The 13,935-nt window shown below is 41.6% G+C and overlaps 1 protein-coding gene across 5 annotated transcripts in view; it reads left to right on the forward strand.

The window, feature by feature from the left end:
* The window catches only part of HIPK1 (homeodomain interacting protein kinase 1), a 51,170-nt gene that overhangs the window by 24,049 nt on the left and 13,186 nt on the right, over positions 1 to 13,935 (forward strand). For 4 of the 5 annotated variants that reach the window (XM_037038915.1, XM_037038918.1, XM_037038916.1 and 1 more), the window contains exons 4-10: positions 4,176 to 4,295; positions 5,161 to 5,247; positions 5,919 to 6,103; positions 6,437 to 6,599; positions 7,717 to 7,942; positions 12,731 to 12,852; positions 13,781 to 13,915. In XM_037038915.1, coding sequence (XP_036894810.1) covers positions 4,176 to 4,295; positions 5,161 to 5,247; positions 5,919 to 6,103; positions 6,437 to 6,599; positions 7,717 to 7,942; positions 12,731 to 12,852; positions 13,781 to 13,915 — 1,038 coding nt within the window. The remainder of the gene's footprint in view (positions 1 to 4,175; positions 4,296 to 5,160; positions 5,248 to 5,918; positions 6,104 to 6,436; positions 6,600 to 7,716; positions 7,943 to 12,730; positions 12,853 to 13,780; positions 13,916 to 13,935) is intronic. The other variant, XM_037038917.1, reaches the window with a different exon arrangement.

Consider the following 13,935-nt stretch of genomic DNA (forward strand, 5'->3'; position numbering starts at 1 on the left):
GATTTCTGAACCTCCTTGCAAACGCCGGTTATTGTGTGTTTTTTAATAATAGTCGTCTGTAGGAGGTGTTACCTCATTGTGGTTTTGGTTTGCATTTTCTAATGATTGGTGATGTTGAACATCATCTCATGTATTTATTGGGCATCTGTATGTATCTTTGAACAAGTATCTGTCCAAGTCCGTTGTCCATTTTTGCATCGGGTTGTTGTTTGTTGTTGAGTTTCAGGAATTTTTTATGCTTTCTGGGTATTATCCCCTCATCACAATATATGATGTGCAAATTATTTATCCCTTTCTTTGGGGTTGCCTTTTTACTCTGTTGCTCATATCCTTTGGTGCACAAAAGTTTTTAATTTAGGTGAAGTTCAGTTGGTCTGTTTTTTCTTTTGTTGCTTGTGCTTTCAGAGTCATCCAGAAAATGGCCACCAAATTTAGTGTCGTGAAGCTTTGCTCCGATGTTTTCTTCTAAGAGATTTAGAGTTTTACGATTTGAGCCATTTTAAAGTTAATTTCTGAACATGGCGTGAGTTAAAGGTCCAGTTTCATTCTTTCACCTGTGGACATTCAGTGTTCCCAACTCCATTTGCCAAAAGGTGAATTGCCTTGGCGTCCTTGTCAAAAAATCAGTTGACCATGAATGTGATAGTTTGTTTCCGGACCGTCGATTCTGTTCCATCAATCCGTATCCTGCATCCACACAGCGGCGCCACACTGTTTTGATGCCTTAGCTTCATAGGTACTTTTGAAGTTAGGAAGTGCCAGTCCTCCGACTTTGTTCTTTTTCAAGATTGTTTTGGCTGTTCAGGGTTCCTTGAGATTTCATATGAATTTTAGAGTGGATTTTCTGTTTTTGTCAAAAAAGTCATTCTTTTTTTTTTAGTCAGGACTGCGCTGAATCTGTAGATTGCTTTGGGAAGTGTCCCTATCTTAACAATGTTGTCTGATCTGTAAACATTTATCTAGGTTTTATTTAAAGGGGCTATGTAATTTTCAGAGTACGAGCTTTACACTTTTGTTCAATTTATTTCTAGCTATTCTATTCTTTTTGATCCTATAATGAATGGAATTATTTTCTTAATCTCCTTTTCAGATTGTTCATTGCTAGTGTATAGAAGTATACAGTGAAGTTATGTATGAAGTTATATGGAAGTGTATACAGTGAGTTATGTCATCAATCTTGTATTCTGCAACCTTGTTGAACTCTTTTTCTAATGGTTTTCTAATAGAACTCTAGTTCTGATCGTTTGTGTCTATGTGTGTATTCCTCATGGTTTTCTAACTGTAGGATCATATCATCTATGAGTATAGTTTTGCATCTTCTTTACCATCCAGATTCCTTTTGTTCCTTGCCTAGTTGCCTCGCATTGAGTCACCACTACCGTGTTGAACACCAGTAACCAGAGTGGACATCCTTGTCTTGTTCCTGATTCCAGGGGAAGGCACGCAGTCTTCCATCAGTAAGAGTGCTATCGGCTGTAGGTGTTTCATAGCTGCTCTCGCTGAGATTTTGCAGCGGGTGTTTCTGAGTCTTGCGGTCAGGTGTGTGTGACCTCTCTGGGTACCAGGGGCTGCAGATTTGTTGGAAACATTAGCATTGTTTAGAATAACAAGTGCCCCATAATTCTTTGTTTACGTAGGTGTGGAATTTCTGTTTTTGCTCCTATTTTAAGCTCTGTGAAGAGTAGTATCTAGATAATAGCTTCCCATTCCACTTCACAATGCAACTTTTTCAGTCCATAACATTAAGATTTTTAAGTGTTTAATTCCATAAGTGCATCATGGTAGAAAAGTGAAGATGAGGTAAGCCGAGAGACAAAAATTCAAACCACTGGTGGTTCTGGCCCTCACAGGTACCCCGTTAGGGTGAGGTTATAGTTTGTATTTATTCATAGATGCATATAACTTGTTAATTTTCATCATGTGTTTATTGAATATGAACTTTGTGTGAGGTGCCCCCGGCCCTGCGGGTGTGGTGCTGAATCAAACACCGTCCCTGCCTGCGGGCTCTGGTTTGGTATTGGAACGAGACATTGGGTAAATAATCATACAGATAACTACATGCTGCAATTACAATACATTCTATGAAGAAAAAGGTGTGATTTTCCACGTGTGCAGGCGTATGTGTGTCTCATGTCCATTTATGTCCCTACTGCCTCTTGAATATACTTATTTTTTTTCCATTGCCACTCTCTTGTCCAGGTGGGCCGTCTTCCTCCTGGACTAGACAGTCTCCCTTTTTCCGCTCTGGTCTCCCTCCAGGTTTTTTTCAAGAGTGTTTTTTTTTTCCTAGCACATAACTTTGATCCTGCCGCCCCCCTGCCCTTCAGTGGTCTCAAGTCACTTTCAGGATAAAGGCTACACCCCTCACGTGACCTCTGAGCCCCTACCTGGGGTGTCCCACCCCTTCCTGTCTTTCTCTCTAGATTGATCTTCCGCCATTTCTCCTTGTTTTTCCTACGTTAACTCCGTTGGCGTCAGTTCAGCGCTGCTTCCTTCCAGCCCAGGCCCTTGCACATAGTGTTCTCAGGGTCGGAAGCTTCTCCACCAGCCGTTCGTTTCATCTAGTCAGTGTCTGCTCATTTATCAGCTCGAGTATCACTTCCTCCAGGAGCTTTTCCTCGTCGGTCCCCAGTCTAGGTCAGGGTTCTTTTTTATGTATTTTTCATGGAAGCCTATTTATTCTGATTTGAATTACGTATTCCGTGTCTGTCTCCCTCACTCGACTGCAGGGTGTGTGAGAGCAGGGACCACGTCTATTTTTAAAGTCACTGCCTGGTCAATCAGTACTTATTGAAAGAATGATTGAATATATGCTATATATATAGGTACATCCCAAATATAAAGTTATAGATATAGAGAAACATATATACTGTATTTGCTCAAATCCACGACACCACTGATTGAAAGATGTACCATTTTTCTGTACCTCGAAGAAAAAATGCTGCCAATTAAACCATGACAGCTCTGTTAACTTGTAAAACAACTGATTTGAAAGCTGTGACTGTGAAAAAATGCGGCTCTTAGAACCAGTGAAATGTAGTAATTTTTAAAAAATAATGTGAGACTATATCTAATTTGTAATCTGCCTTTTTATTATATAGCATATTGCAAAAAATATAACTTTACATGTTAATAAGTATACTTACTTCTACCTTATCATTTTAAGTGTCTGCATAGTGTTTTATTGTATCGATTTTATTCTGGATTTGAAAAAATAGTTTACTTTGTTTTGAATGCGAAAGAAGTCGCCCTCCTATATTGCTCTCAGTAGTAGGGAGGGAAGCAGATTGCCTCTTCTGTTGCTTTTCCAGGTTGGGAGAAGCAACCAGAAGTGTGGACAGTTAAATGGGGAAACTCGTAAAACAAACACAAGTACACATTTATTTCATTAGCCATCAGAGCAATGACATCATCACACATCACCTCTGGAAGTTTCTACTGTACACCCATTAGAGGAGAATGCAAAGACAAATAGCCTCTTAGTATTATTATGAAAGTAATTTTTATTTCACAGACCCCCCTAAAATAGGGCCTCAGGGTGGGACCCCAAGGGGCCCGCAGACCACAGTTGAGAACTGCTGGCCTAGCTCGTAGTGGGCATTGAGTAAATGTTGGATGGGTGAACACGGCACTTGTCCTGTGCTGATGGGGAAGCTAAATTAAGGGCTTGATTTTTTAATATGAGAGATAATCTCTGTGACAATTTAGAGTAGGGGCAGTTGGCCAGCGACTGGAGTAGCCAAGGAAGAAAGAGGTTTATAGAAATGGTTCCTAATCATTTTAATTTGATAATGTATCCAAAAATAAAAGAAAGAAAAAAGGTTTCATAGTAATCCATGAAAGAGTTTAAAACCATTCTGTTCTGTCCTAGAAATATCCAAAGTTTTCTGAATTTTCTATCAGAAGTCTACAAAAAGCAAAAAAGAATACACACAAAATTCTCAAAACTAAGGTTAGGAAACCTAACAGGGATATAAATCACAGATATAGTAAAAAGGAAGTTACTGAATAAATATTTGGGAATTATTTGTGAGTGGGTTGTAGACAAATTTCATTTGTGTTTATCAGAGAGTTCATTCACTGTGGTAGCTTTCTTTTTTGCCTAGCACTAATAATGTTTTAGTGTAAACGTTTTTAATGACTCTTCATTCAAAATCAATGTTCTGATGTTTCAGATTCGGTATATTTCGCAAACACAAGGCCTGCCGGCTGAATACCTTCTCAGCGCCGGGACGAAAACGACCAGGTTTTTCAACCGAGACCCCAATTTGGGGTACCCGCTGTGGAGGCTCAAGGTCGGTCTCCCCCACTCTATTGCCCGTACCTGTCTGTGCTTCTCACTCCTAACTTTGGACTCAAAGTTTATTCTTTTTCTTAAGATTACATCACCTTTTTGTTTTTCTTGCTTGGTTATCCAAGTTTATTCTTGAGGTGGAGGAGGGAAAGGGCCTGGCGGGGGAGGGGGAGCGTGTGTTTGCCTGAGTGAACACTTGGAAAAACTGTTTCATGCGCCCACTTGGCCTTACCTGTAATGAAAAAACAAAACTGGAACCGTTCAGTTGGCCCAGGCTGTTTCGAGTATTTGAATTAACAGCTGAGAAAAGGGTAGGGAGAGTAGTGCTGACCATTAAGTCATAAAAAAGCGAGAGTCATTTAGTAGCAGTGACTACTTTTTGGAGCATTCTCATCGAATATGACAAAGCAACATAATTTTCTAACTGCCCACATCAGGGCCTGTGTATTTTCTTAAAACAAGTATCTGCTTTTTTGCTTCTGAGCCTCCTCCTTGAACTTGAGAGATCCCTGAGTAATTGGTTAAGCCCGGTGACCTGTCTTCCAGAGGCTTTGAATAGTTAGCATTTGAAGCATCTGGTTTGCAAATAGCTCTAAGGCGAAAATGGTAATGTCCTTTCTTATCTCACATTCTTCTGGGCCTAAGCGGGTCATTGCCTTCTCACTGTTGAAAGGATGTCCACACACCAAGCTGCATCTCTGCCCTGGAAGATTTTCTAGTTGTAAATAACTTTGATGTTTGTCCTCTCTCGTTGGCAAGGTGACAGCAAGGTGACAGCTCCCAAGTCTTTGCATTCTGGCTTTTACTAGAATAAAATGTGAAAATAGTACACAGGTAGAATTTTTTTTTAAATCTGTGTTTTATAGACTCCTGAAGAACATGAATTGGAGACTGGAATCAAATCAAAAGAAGCTCGAAAGTACATTTTTAACTGTTTAGATGACATGGCTCAGGTGAGTGTAGCAGCTCTTAGAAAGCCAGACATTTCTGTATCTCTTTATTCACAGGTACACATCTGTCAGTTATATTAGAGATAGTCAGTCTGTTTTCCTCTTGTATATATTTTCATTTTTTTACAGAAAAAGGTGCGTTGATGTTCTGTCCTGTATTAAAACAATGATTCGGTCCTAACAAAGGATACTTGTGTATATTTCTTTCTTGCTTTTCTTAAATTGGCCTTATTACATGCCAGTATTTTGATATATTGGTTATGGTGGTTTCTTGTCCATTTTCTCTACTAAATAAATAAATATTTATGTAAGAGCTAACATTTGTTAAGTACTTAAAACTCTGTTCAAACCCTTTACACTTACTCCATTTATTCTTTTTAACAGTAGGAAATTATATTAGAGTAATAATAGTCATCGTTGCTTCACTTGTTTGACTCAGATTTTGAATGAACAGGAGTTTGTTTACCTTTATTCTACCAACATACTCTACCAAAGTGAAGATTTTAATTAGCATAAGAGCTTCCACCTGTGAAAGTGACTAGACTGTAATAAAAATAATTTCCTCAGTTTTTCTCTTGACTACTACATACATAGTTTGGAGAGAACGCAGATACTTTGTGGCGGCGTTAAAGGTGAAGTAACAAAGTGCACAATCTCTCAATTTCCCTTGGAAGGTGAATATGTCCACAGACTTAGAAGGGACAGACATGCTGGCTGAGAAGGCGGATCGGAGAGAATACATTGACCTCTTGAAAAAAATGCTAACGATCGATGCAGATAAGAGAGTCACTCCTCTGAAAACCCTGAACCACCAGTTCGTGGCCATGACTCACCTTCTGGACTTCCCGCACAGCAACCAGTGAGTACAGGGCGGTCCGGGCGGTGGCTGTGCTGCCGCTGCCGCTGCTGCGTTGCCTTTGCCTCACAGGTAGACGAGCGCACCCCGCGAGAGCCACTTGGGGGCTTGCATATTCGGCTCACTGCTGCTTTTCTTTCTTACTGAAAAGTTACGAAATAGATACGTACGTTTTCTCTGGAGTTGTAAAAACTCTTGATTCATTTGATCTGAAAATACTCAGGGTGCGGCGGCGGCGGCCGGGGGAGGGGTGTTGATCTGTATTCCTCTTGACTTATTTTCTGTTTAAATCCCAGCATTCATTTTCAGTGACTCTTTAATCTTTTTCTTCCCCAGTGTTAAGTCTTGTTTTCAGAACATGGAGATCTGCAAGCGGAGAGCCCACATGTACGACACCGTGAGTCAGATCAAGAGCCCCTTCACCACGCACGTCGCTCCCAATACAAGCACAAATCTCACCATGAGCTTCAGCAACCAGCTCAACACCGTGCACAATCAGGTACTTTGTGCTTTTGGAGACTCAGACTCGAGTGGGGCGAAGGGGGGTGAGGATGCAGGGCGAGGTAAAGAAACCAGTCTTGGCTTTGGAGGTCGGGTTGGTGGCTTCAGAATTTTCTGCTGGACAAAAGTGCTGCTGAACAGGGTGGACTGATTAACACCTCCCGGTCGTGTGCTGACGGAAATGAAACGTAAAGGCCTCATCGGTGCCCTCAGTCTTAGCATGGCCAAATTAATGGGTCGTGGCTGTTTTACTGCTTAACCGCTGATAGTTGTACTGACTTAGCTAAATGACCGTTCGAAGGATTTTGTGTCTCAGTACGTGTATTGAAGGGTGTTTCCAATCACTGTTTTCATATGCTGTACATTAGATTCCCAGAACTTAACTGTGTAATAAGTGGAGGTCTGTACCCTTTGACCACCGTCACCCTGTTCTCCCCTCCTTGTGCCTGCTCTTCCCCTTCTCCTGGCAACTGCCTAACTGCTTTCTGTTTCTGTGAGTCTGGTCCGGGGTTTCCAGTAATTAGGGTTGACAGCGGTTTTGTATTTGTTTGCTAAACAGTGATACCGTATTTTTTGGACCATAGGACACACCTAAGTTTTAGAGGAGGAAAATAGGGGGAAAATTTTTGAAGCAAAAAATGTGGTAAAATATTTAATAGCATAAATAACATAATATTTCACCAATGTAAATGTAAACAGAACTCAACAGCAGCATTAACAGCCATTATTCCTCCCAAATTTGGTGGGGGGGGTGCGTCTTACCGTCCAAAAAATACGGTGCTTACATTTTTAAAGATAGAAGCTTCCTGGTTTCTTAGCTAGTTCTATCTTTTCATTGAGATCTGGTGGGATTTCACATCCAGCAAGTTTTTGCCCAAGAAGTAGATGACAGAGGTGTATATAGCCTCAACCAGCATGGGACCATTTTTTTTTCATTCTTTATTTTCTTATTCAACCTTATAATATGCCTTAAATTTAGAGACTGGAAAAGTTTCTTAAGCAGGGACTAATTTCAAAGACAGCATTACATTTTAAAAATAAATTTTTCTGGATCGATTCTGTGTGCACAAAAACATTATCTCTGTGTCAGTATATAACTGTAATCTTGCCTTCAGGCCAGTGTGTTAGCATCCAGTTCCACTGCAGCAGCTGCAACTCTTTCCCTGGCCAACTCGGACGTCTCCCTGCTGAACTACCAGTCGGCTCTGTACCCGTCCTCTGCCGCGCCAGTCCCTGGAGTCGCACAGCAGAGTGTCTCCTTGCAGCCTGGGACCACCCAGATCTGCACTCAGACTGATCCGTTCCAACAAACCTTCATCGTGTGCCCACCTGCGTTTCAAAGTAAGTGGGGAAACTCCTGTTTCGTGTGTATTTGAACCTACCTGCTCTAGGCAGATCCTTACTAGTTTTGACCTTCAACAAGTTTAAGCTCTGTCTCTGATTGTGAAGATAACGGAAATTAACAAGGTAGATTTACCCCTTTTTATTTTTATCTAACTGTGATACTATCTCACACTTTACAGGGGAAGTTTGGTTCTTGTTTCCTTACTTGAAGTGCCTGATCTCAGTTTTCTTGCCCATTGAGACCTTGTATCTGTGTCATACATCTTTCGTTGAGTTGGCTAAAAAGTCCATTTAGTGTTTTCAGTAAGAGGACAGGCACAATTTTTATTTTCACCAATAACTTGATGGATTCGGATATTTTGAGTATGTGGGCTATCTCTTGCTATTGGCTCCTAGTGGGTGGAGGCCAGGGGTGCTGCCAAACATCTTCCAATGCTTAAGCCAGCCCCACAGCAAAGAACTATTTGGCCAAAAGGTCAGTAGTACCAAGAAACTTCACAAGTCAGTCACAGCCCGGTCTCCATACATGGCACACATCTTTTTTTGCATTTCAGTTGCGTGTTTACCTTTCTGGAAATAATAAAGCATAGTACACTGAAAATGTTGCATAGCTTCTTGCATCTTCAGTATTAAAATGGCTGCACAAAAATCTGCCAGTTTTGGGAAGTTTTTTTAAAATGTACACTGATACGACAGATGTCACAACACAATCCAAAAACAAATCATTGGGAACAAAGGTAAAGACTAAGTGCTACTAGAGCCATCTTACGGAAAAACCCAAAGAACATCTTGGCCAACCCGATACAAACGCATCTCTCAAAATGCAGAATGTATAACCTTGAAAAAATGTAAATGCAGGTGCTACATATGCAATCTTATTTGGAATCTTATTTCCTCTAATCATTTCATTAGAAAATGAAATTATAGTGTTCCACATAAGTGGTAATTTCATTATGAAGTATAGAAACCATGTGGGAACCTCAAGTTCCATTTAGAAACGAAGACAGTTGTTTGTGGCCCTGGGAAGTCCTGCAAGCTGAGGTGCTTGTGTGAGGAAGGCATTGGGGCTTTCTGCCTCAGCTTGTGTCCCCTGTTCTGCAAAACCCCTGTCACAGAGAAATGGAAGACCTGGGGGTAGTCTCACCCCACGTGCTGCAGTGAGATTGTGGTTTTCACATTCCCGTCCTTTCTCACTTTCCCGCTGTTCTATAATGCAGTCTGTTCAGTTCCTTTTTTCCTCTCTGGAAAATGGGCAATGTGTGCTTATTGATCTGCTGACCCATTTGAAAGGTAAAGTGTTTTGAGGTTGTTTTCTGACGACACACTTGTGACTTCCCGTTAGAAAGTCCGTGTCAGTACCTTGTGGGAATAACCTCAAGCCTCTCTAGCGCTTTCAGGCCTCTCTAGCGCTTTCCATAGAAGCAGGTAGCGTTGTCTTTCGCTGCAGTTACTTACGGACTGTGACTCTTCTGTGTGTTTGGTTTCTGACCGAATCAGAGGAAGCAGAGGGAAAAGAGGGGCTGGGGGAGACTGAGAGATTCCTGGGGGGCCAGGAGAGCGGTGGTGGTGTAAACCCGGGAGGAACTACGGGGAGAGCGGAGCAGATTTGAAACCCGTAAATGCACATGGAGCCTAACTTGCAAAACTATTTTCTGCGTATTTCATAGCAAATTCTGCCCTTTGGGTTGTTCTGTGTTGAGTGATTGTTCTACTTGAATTTAGCAAATAGCCACACCCGGTCCCGTCACCTTTTGCAAAGTGAGTTTCACTGGGACAGTTTCAGGTGTGGGGCTGCCAGGTTCCTTCTTCTCAGGTGACATTTAAGAGATGAGGCACAAGACCTTCTTCTGTCTTTTAACAAAACAAAATGTCAATTGAAAAGGTGCAGGGCTCACGTGGTATAGTCCCTTTTGCTGCAATAAGGTAAGTATGAGCTTTGGAGATTTCTTACTTAGGAAGTCTAAATCTCCTGGGGAGCAAGGTAGAGAAAATCTTAAAATTCCCAAGTAAAAGGGAGTTTTTAAATTCAGCTGATGGTGATGAACAAAGTGGTGTGTATTATTGTTGGGCTGGCCAAAAAGTTCATTTAGTTTTGTCTGTAAAATAAAGGACACATTTTTCATTTTCACCAATGACTGTATTGATTTGGATATTTTGAGTATGTCATCTGTTTCCCATGTGGTATAATGTCTCAATCCGATTGCTATTAACTTCAGCTGGTCTACCTGACCATAGAGCATCGTCCAGCAACAAATCTCCAGCATGAAACGTCACAAACCACTTTTGACACGTTTGATCAGTCACAGCACCATCTCCATACACTGTACAAATCTTTTTTTTTATTTTTGCATTTCAGCTGTGTTTTTACCTTCCCTGAAATAATAAAGCATAGTACACCAAAAATATTGCATATCTTCTTCCATCTTCAGTAACGAAGTGGCTACACAGAAATTCACCAGTACTGATTTTTTTAAAATGCACGCTGATATGACAACTGTCACAATATAATCTAACAAAATTTTTTGAATGAAGTTAAAGACACTAAGTGCTACTAGAGCCATCTTACAGAAACAAACAAACAAACAAACTTCTGGCCACCCAGAACATGCCAGTTCCAGTTCTGAATGGTTTCACATGCACTAATTTATTCTCACAGACCTGGGAAGTGGGAACATGCCCTGTTCTTTGTAACCCGGCAGTGGTAGAACCACAGTGCGAACCCAGGCCATGAGGTCTGTAGTCTATGTGTTTGGGAGTGTTATTCTGTCCGACCTCTCAGTGCTGAAACTCAAGTAGCTGTAAAGGGTTGTCAGTTGGTTTGCCAGCCACAGCCACGTGCTGGTTTCTGCCCAACAGTTCCATTCCAGGTTGTCCACTTTGCTTTCCCTGTCTGCTCTTAGAGAAGCGCCTATACTTAGAGAAGAAACAGACCCTCAGAAATTACAGTTTTACTCTTCCCAAACTTCCATGGGTTTAAAAAAAAAAAAAGAAAGGGTTGTGTTCAACAAAAACAAAACTGGAAACAAAGCTTTAATCCATCTTAGTTCAGAGGAAAGCCTTCCCAAAGTGTTGCCTGTTGTTAATTTCTTTGTTTCCACTTGGGTTCCCTGAAACCAGCTTGACTGCTGTGCATTTGTAGGTTGGTACTATTTGGTACTATTCTAGTTGACCAAAATGGGTACATATTTTGCTCAGTAGAAACTATTATTCTGTATTTTGTCCCCTTTTACTTCGTCATCCTGGGACACAAGATGAGCTTCTGCAGCGAGCATTTCTTCCTAAGTTTTGCCTCCTTACTTTCTACTAGTTTGTGGGAGGCTATTACTGTAACATTGTTTTGTGTACAGTTGGTTATGTGTCCTGGGAATATAGACAAGAATTTTAATGTTGCTTACCTTTCTTATTAGATAGTGTTGCCTTAGGAAGGGTGACTGGGAATTTACTTTTTATCTGTATTTGTTACTTTTTATTTTTATCTAAGTTGCACTTTTAGAAAAAGTTATTAGAGTGTTTTAGTTAGGATTTTGCTAGCCTCTGTTACTTTGTACATTGTTTTCCTCTATGATAGCTTGTTACTAAATTACCTGTAAATTGTTGAAATGAGAAATTGAAAGACAACTTGCAGTAAACAGGATTAGAGTTCATTTAATTACACTCATTTGCTGCCTCCTTGGTAACATTGAGAGAAATTAGTTGGTGATAGCTTAAAAAGTATCGCTGATGGAGTATCTGGTTAAAATGTTTGTATTCTTGCTTAACTAACAGATGACATTAATGACTTAGGAACCTCACAGAAACTTAACTTCCCTAGGTGGAAAGTTTTGATAGGGTAGATTTAAAAAAAGCAGCAAAGGCCGTTTTCCTGGTTCTCGGCCAAGGGAGAACTACCCTGAGCCCCTGTTTTCCCCAGAAGGAGATATTCCTGTTTATAGGAACTCAGTGAATTTCTGCCCGGAACTCAGTGAGTAAAAGGACCAACCAGACGTGGTCACGTGGTTTCAAAGGTGGCACCATGGTCCTGGCTTTCCGAGCTGTCCCAACCCCAGAGGAGCCTTATTGGAAATCTGTCAGTGACAAGAGCCGATTTCTAAAGAAAGTAGAAATAAATGTTTCTGTAAACCAACATGTCTACTTTTTAAATATTTTTATCCTAGGCATAATTTAGTTCAAATAATGGTTAAAGACAAAAGTATTTGACTAATTTGAAACTAGATGGTACTTTCTGAGGAGTGGGATAAAATACCCCCTTAAAATATTCTGACCAGAAGGGTAATTTACTTGATAAATTATTGAGCTTTTCATCATGTTTTCTTACCTAATTTAACCCAAAGTTATAATTATATTTTAGCCTTTGCTTTTTAATAGATTTATACTTAAAAAGCAATACCCTCCCCCCAGTGGATTAAAAGTTGGATGTAATTTACTAAGAGAAGGTGTTTTTCACTGTTTTTGCCTATACTGTTTGTTAATAGTATGGGTGTTGTAAGTTTTGTAGGATAAAAAAAATTTCAGATTTCCCTTAAATCCACCCTCCCTGTATCAGACATCTTCTCATTAATCCCACCTGAAAGGACCATGTCTCCTTTTTCTTTATTCTCAGACTTCTGTGAAACTACTAAGTATCTAGAACTAAAACCTAAACAGGGGATTATTTGATCAGAAAAGCTAACCACCACCACCTCCCCCCGCTAAACAAACAAACCAGCAAACAAACCAACAAACAAACTGACAAACAGTGCCCCAAGACCTAGCAAAGCAGTTCAGTTGTGCTGCTGTTCTCTGCAGCTGGACTACAAGCAACAACGAAGCATTCTGGATTCCCTGTGAGGATGGATAACGCCGTGCCCATCGTCCCCCAGGCGCCCGCTGCTCAGCCACTGCAGATACAGTCGGGAGTTCTCACGCAGGTAAAAGCCAGGGCAGCCTGGACACTCCATGCGGCTGAAGCACTAATTGAGAATCAGATATTTTGTCCCAGAAAAAGGTGTTTGCTTTGAGTGTACGATCTTTCTTGGTCATGATGCAGTGGAGCTGGAGTGAGACGTCAATAGTGGGACGATGTGCTCACCCCAGCGCTTGCCGGTGTTCTCCGTGGAGTAGCAGGGGTGACAGCCAGACCTGGAGAAATTGAGGTGATAGCCAGACCTGGAAAAAATGGATTCTTAATTTTGTGAGACGAGGTTAATTTTTATGTCGGTGCTTTCAGAGGTGTATTACACATGTAACAACCTTTTGATTCCGACAATAAAACGTTCCCCTTTGGTTCCCTGAGGGTCCCCTTTGGCCCCTCTTCCGGGATGTCATTAGAGCTGGGAGGTCAGACCACATTGGGTGCTTCTTCAAGCACCGCATTGTCCCTCATGTTTCCCTGGCCTGGAGAGAGCCCTGAATCTGTAGACCTGCCATGGAACATGTGACTCGCAAGGTCAGGAAAATCATGGAGTGTCCATACAAGCAATAAATATGATATTTTCCGTTCCATGTGTAAACGTTTATGGCCTGTGACACATGGGAAATTCTGAAATCCCAAACCCCTCATTGGTGAGTAGGCGTTCATGATACATGCCTCTGTGGACTGAGTTTTCCAGAACCGGTCCTCTGAATCTGGCCAAGAAGGGTTGCTCTGCCTTTTTGCTTCAGGCCATTGCCACTCGACCTGGAGGGCTACAGTGCTGTGTGGAGCGGAAGGGGAAGTTGTTTGGTACGCGGGTTTGAGGTCCTAGGGACCTGCTGCTCATTGGTGATAACTGGGGGGGGGGAGTGGTGAGAACCCTTCTGCACCCAGATAACCTGCCTCCGTGTTTGTGTCACTCACCTGCCTCATCTGCGTTTCAGGGAAGCTGTACACCATTAATGGTAGCAACTCTCCACCCTCAAGTAGCCACCATCGCGCCGCAGTACGCGGTGCCCTTTACTCTGAGCTGCGCCGCCGGCCGCCCGGCGCTGGTTGAACAGACCGCCGCTGTACTGGTAATTCCCTCACTTGATTG

This window comes from Sturnira hondurensis, unplaced genomic scaffold (genome assembly GCF_014824575.4).
Source record: "Sturnira hondurensis isolate 20B ecotype Veracruz unplaced genomic scaffold, ASM1482457v3 Scaffold0024822, whole genome shotgun sequence".
NCBI lineage: Eukaryota > Metazoa > Chordata > Mammalia > Chiroptera > Phyllostomidae > Sturnira > Sturnira hondurensis.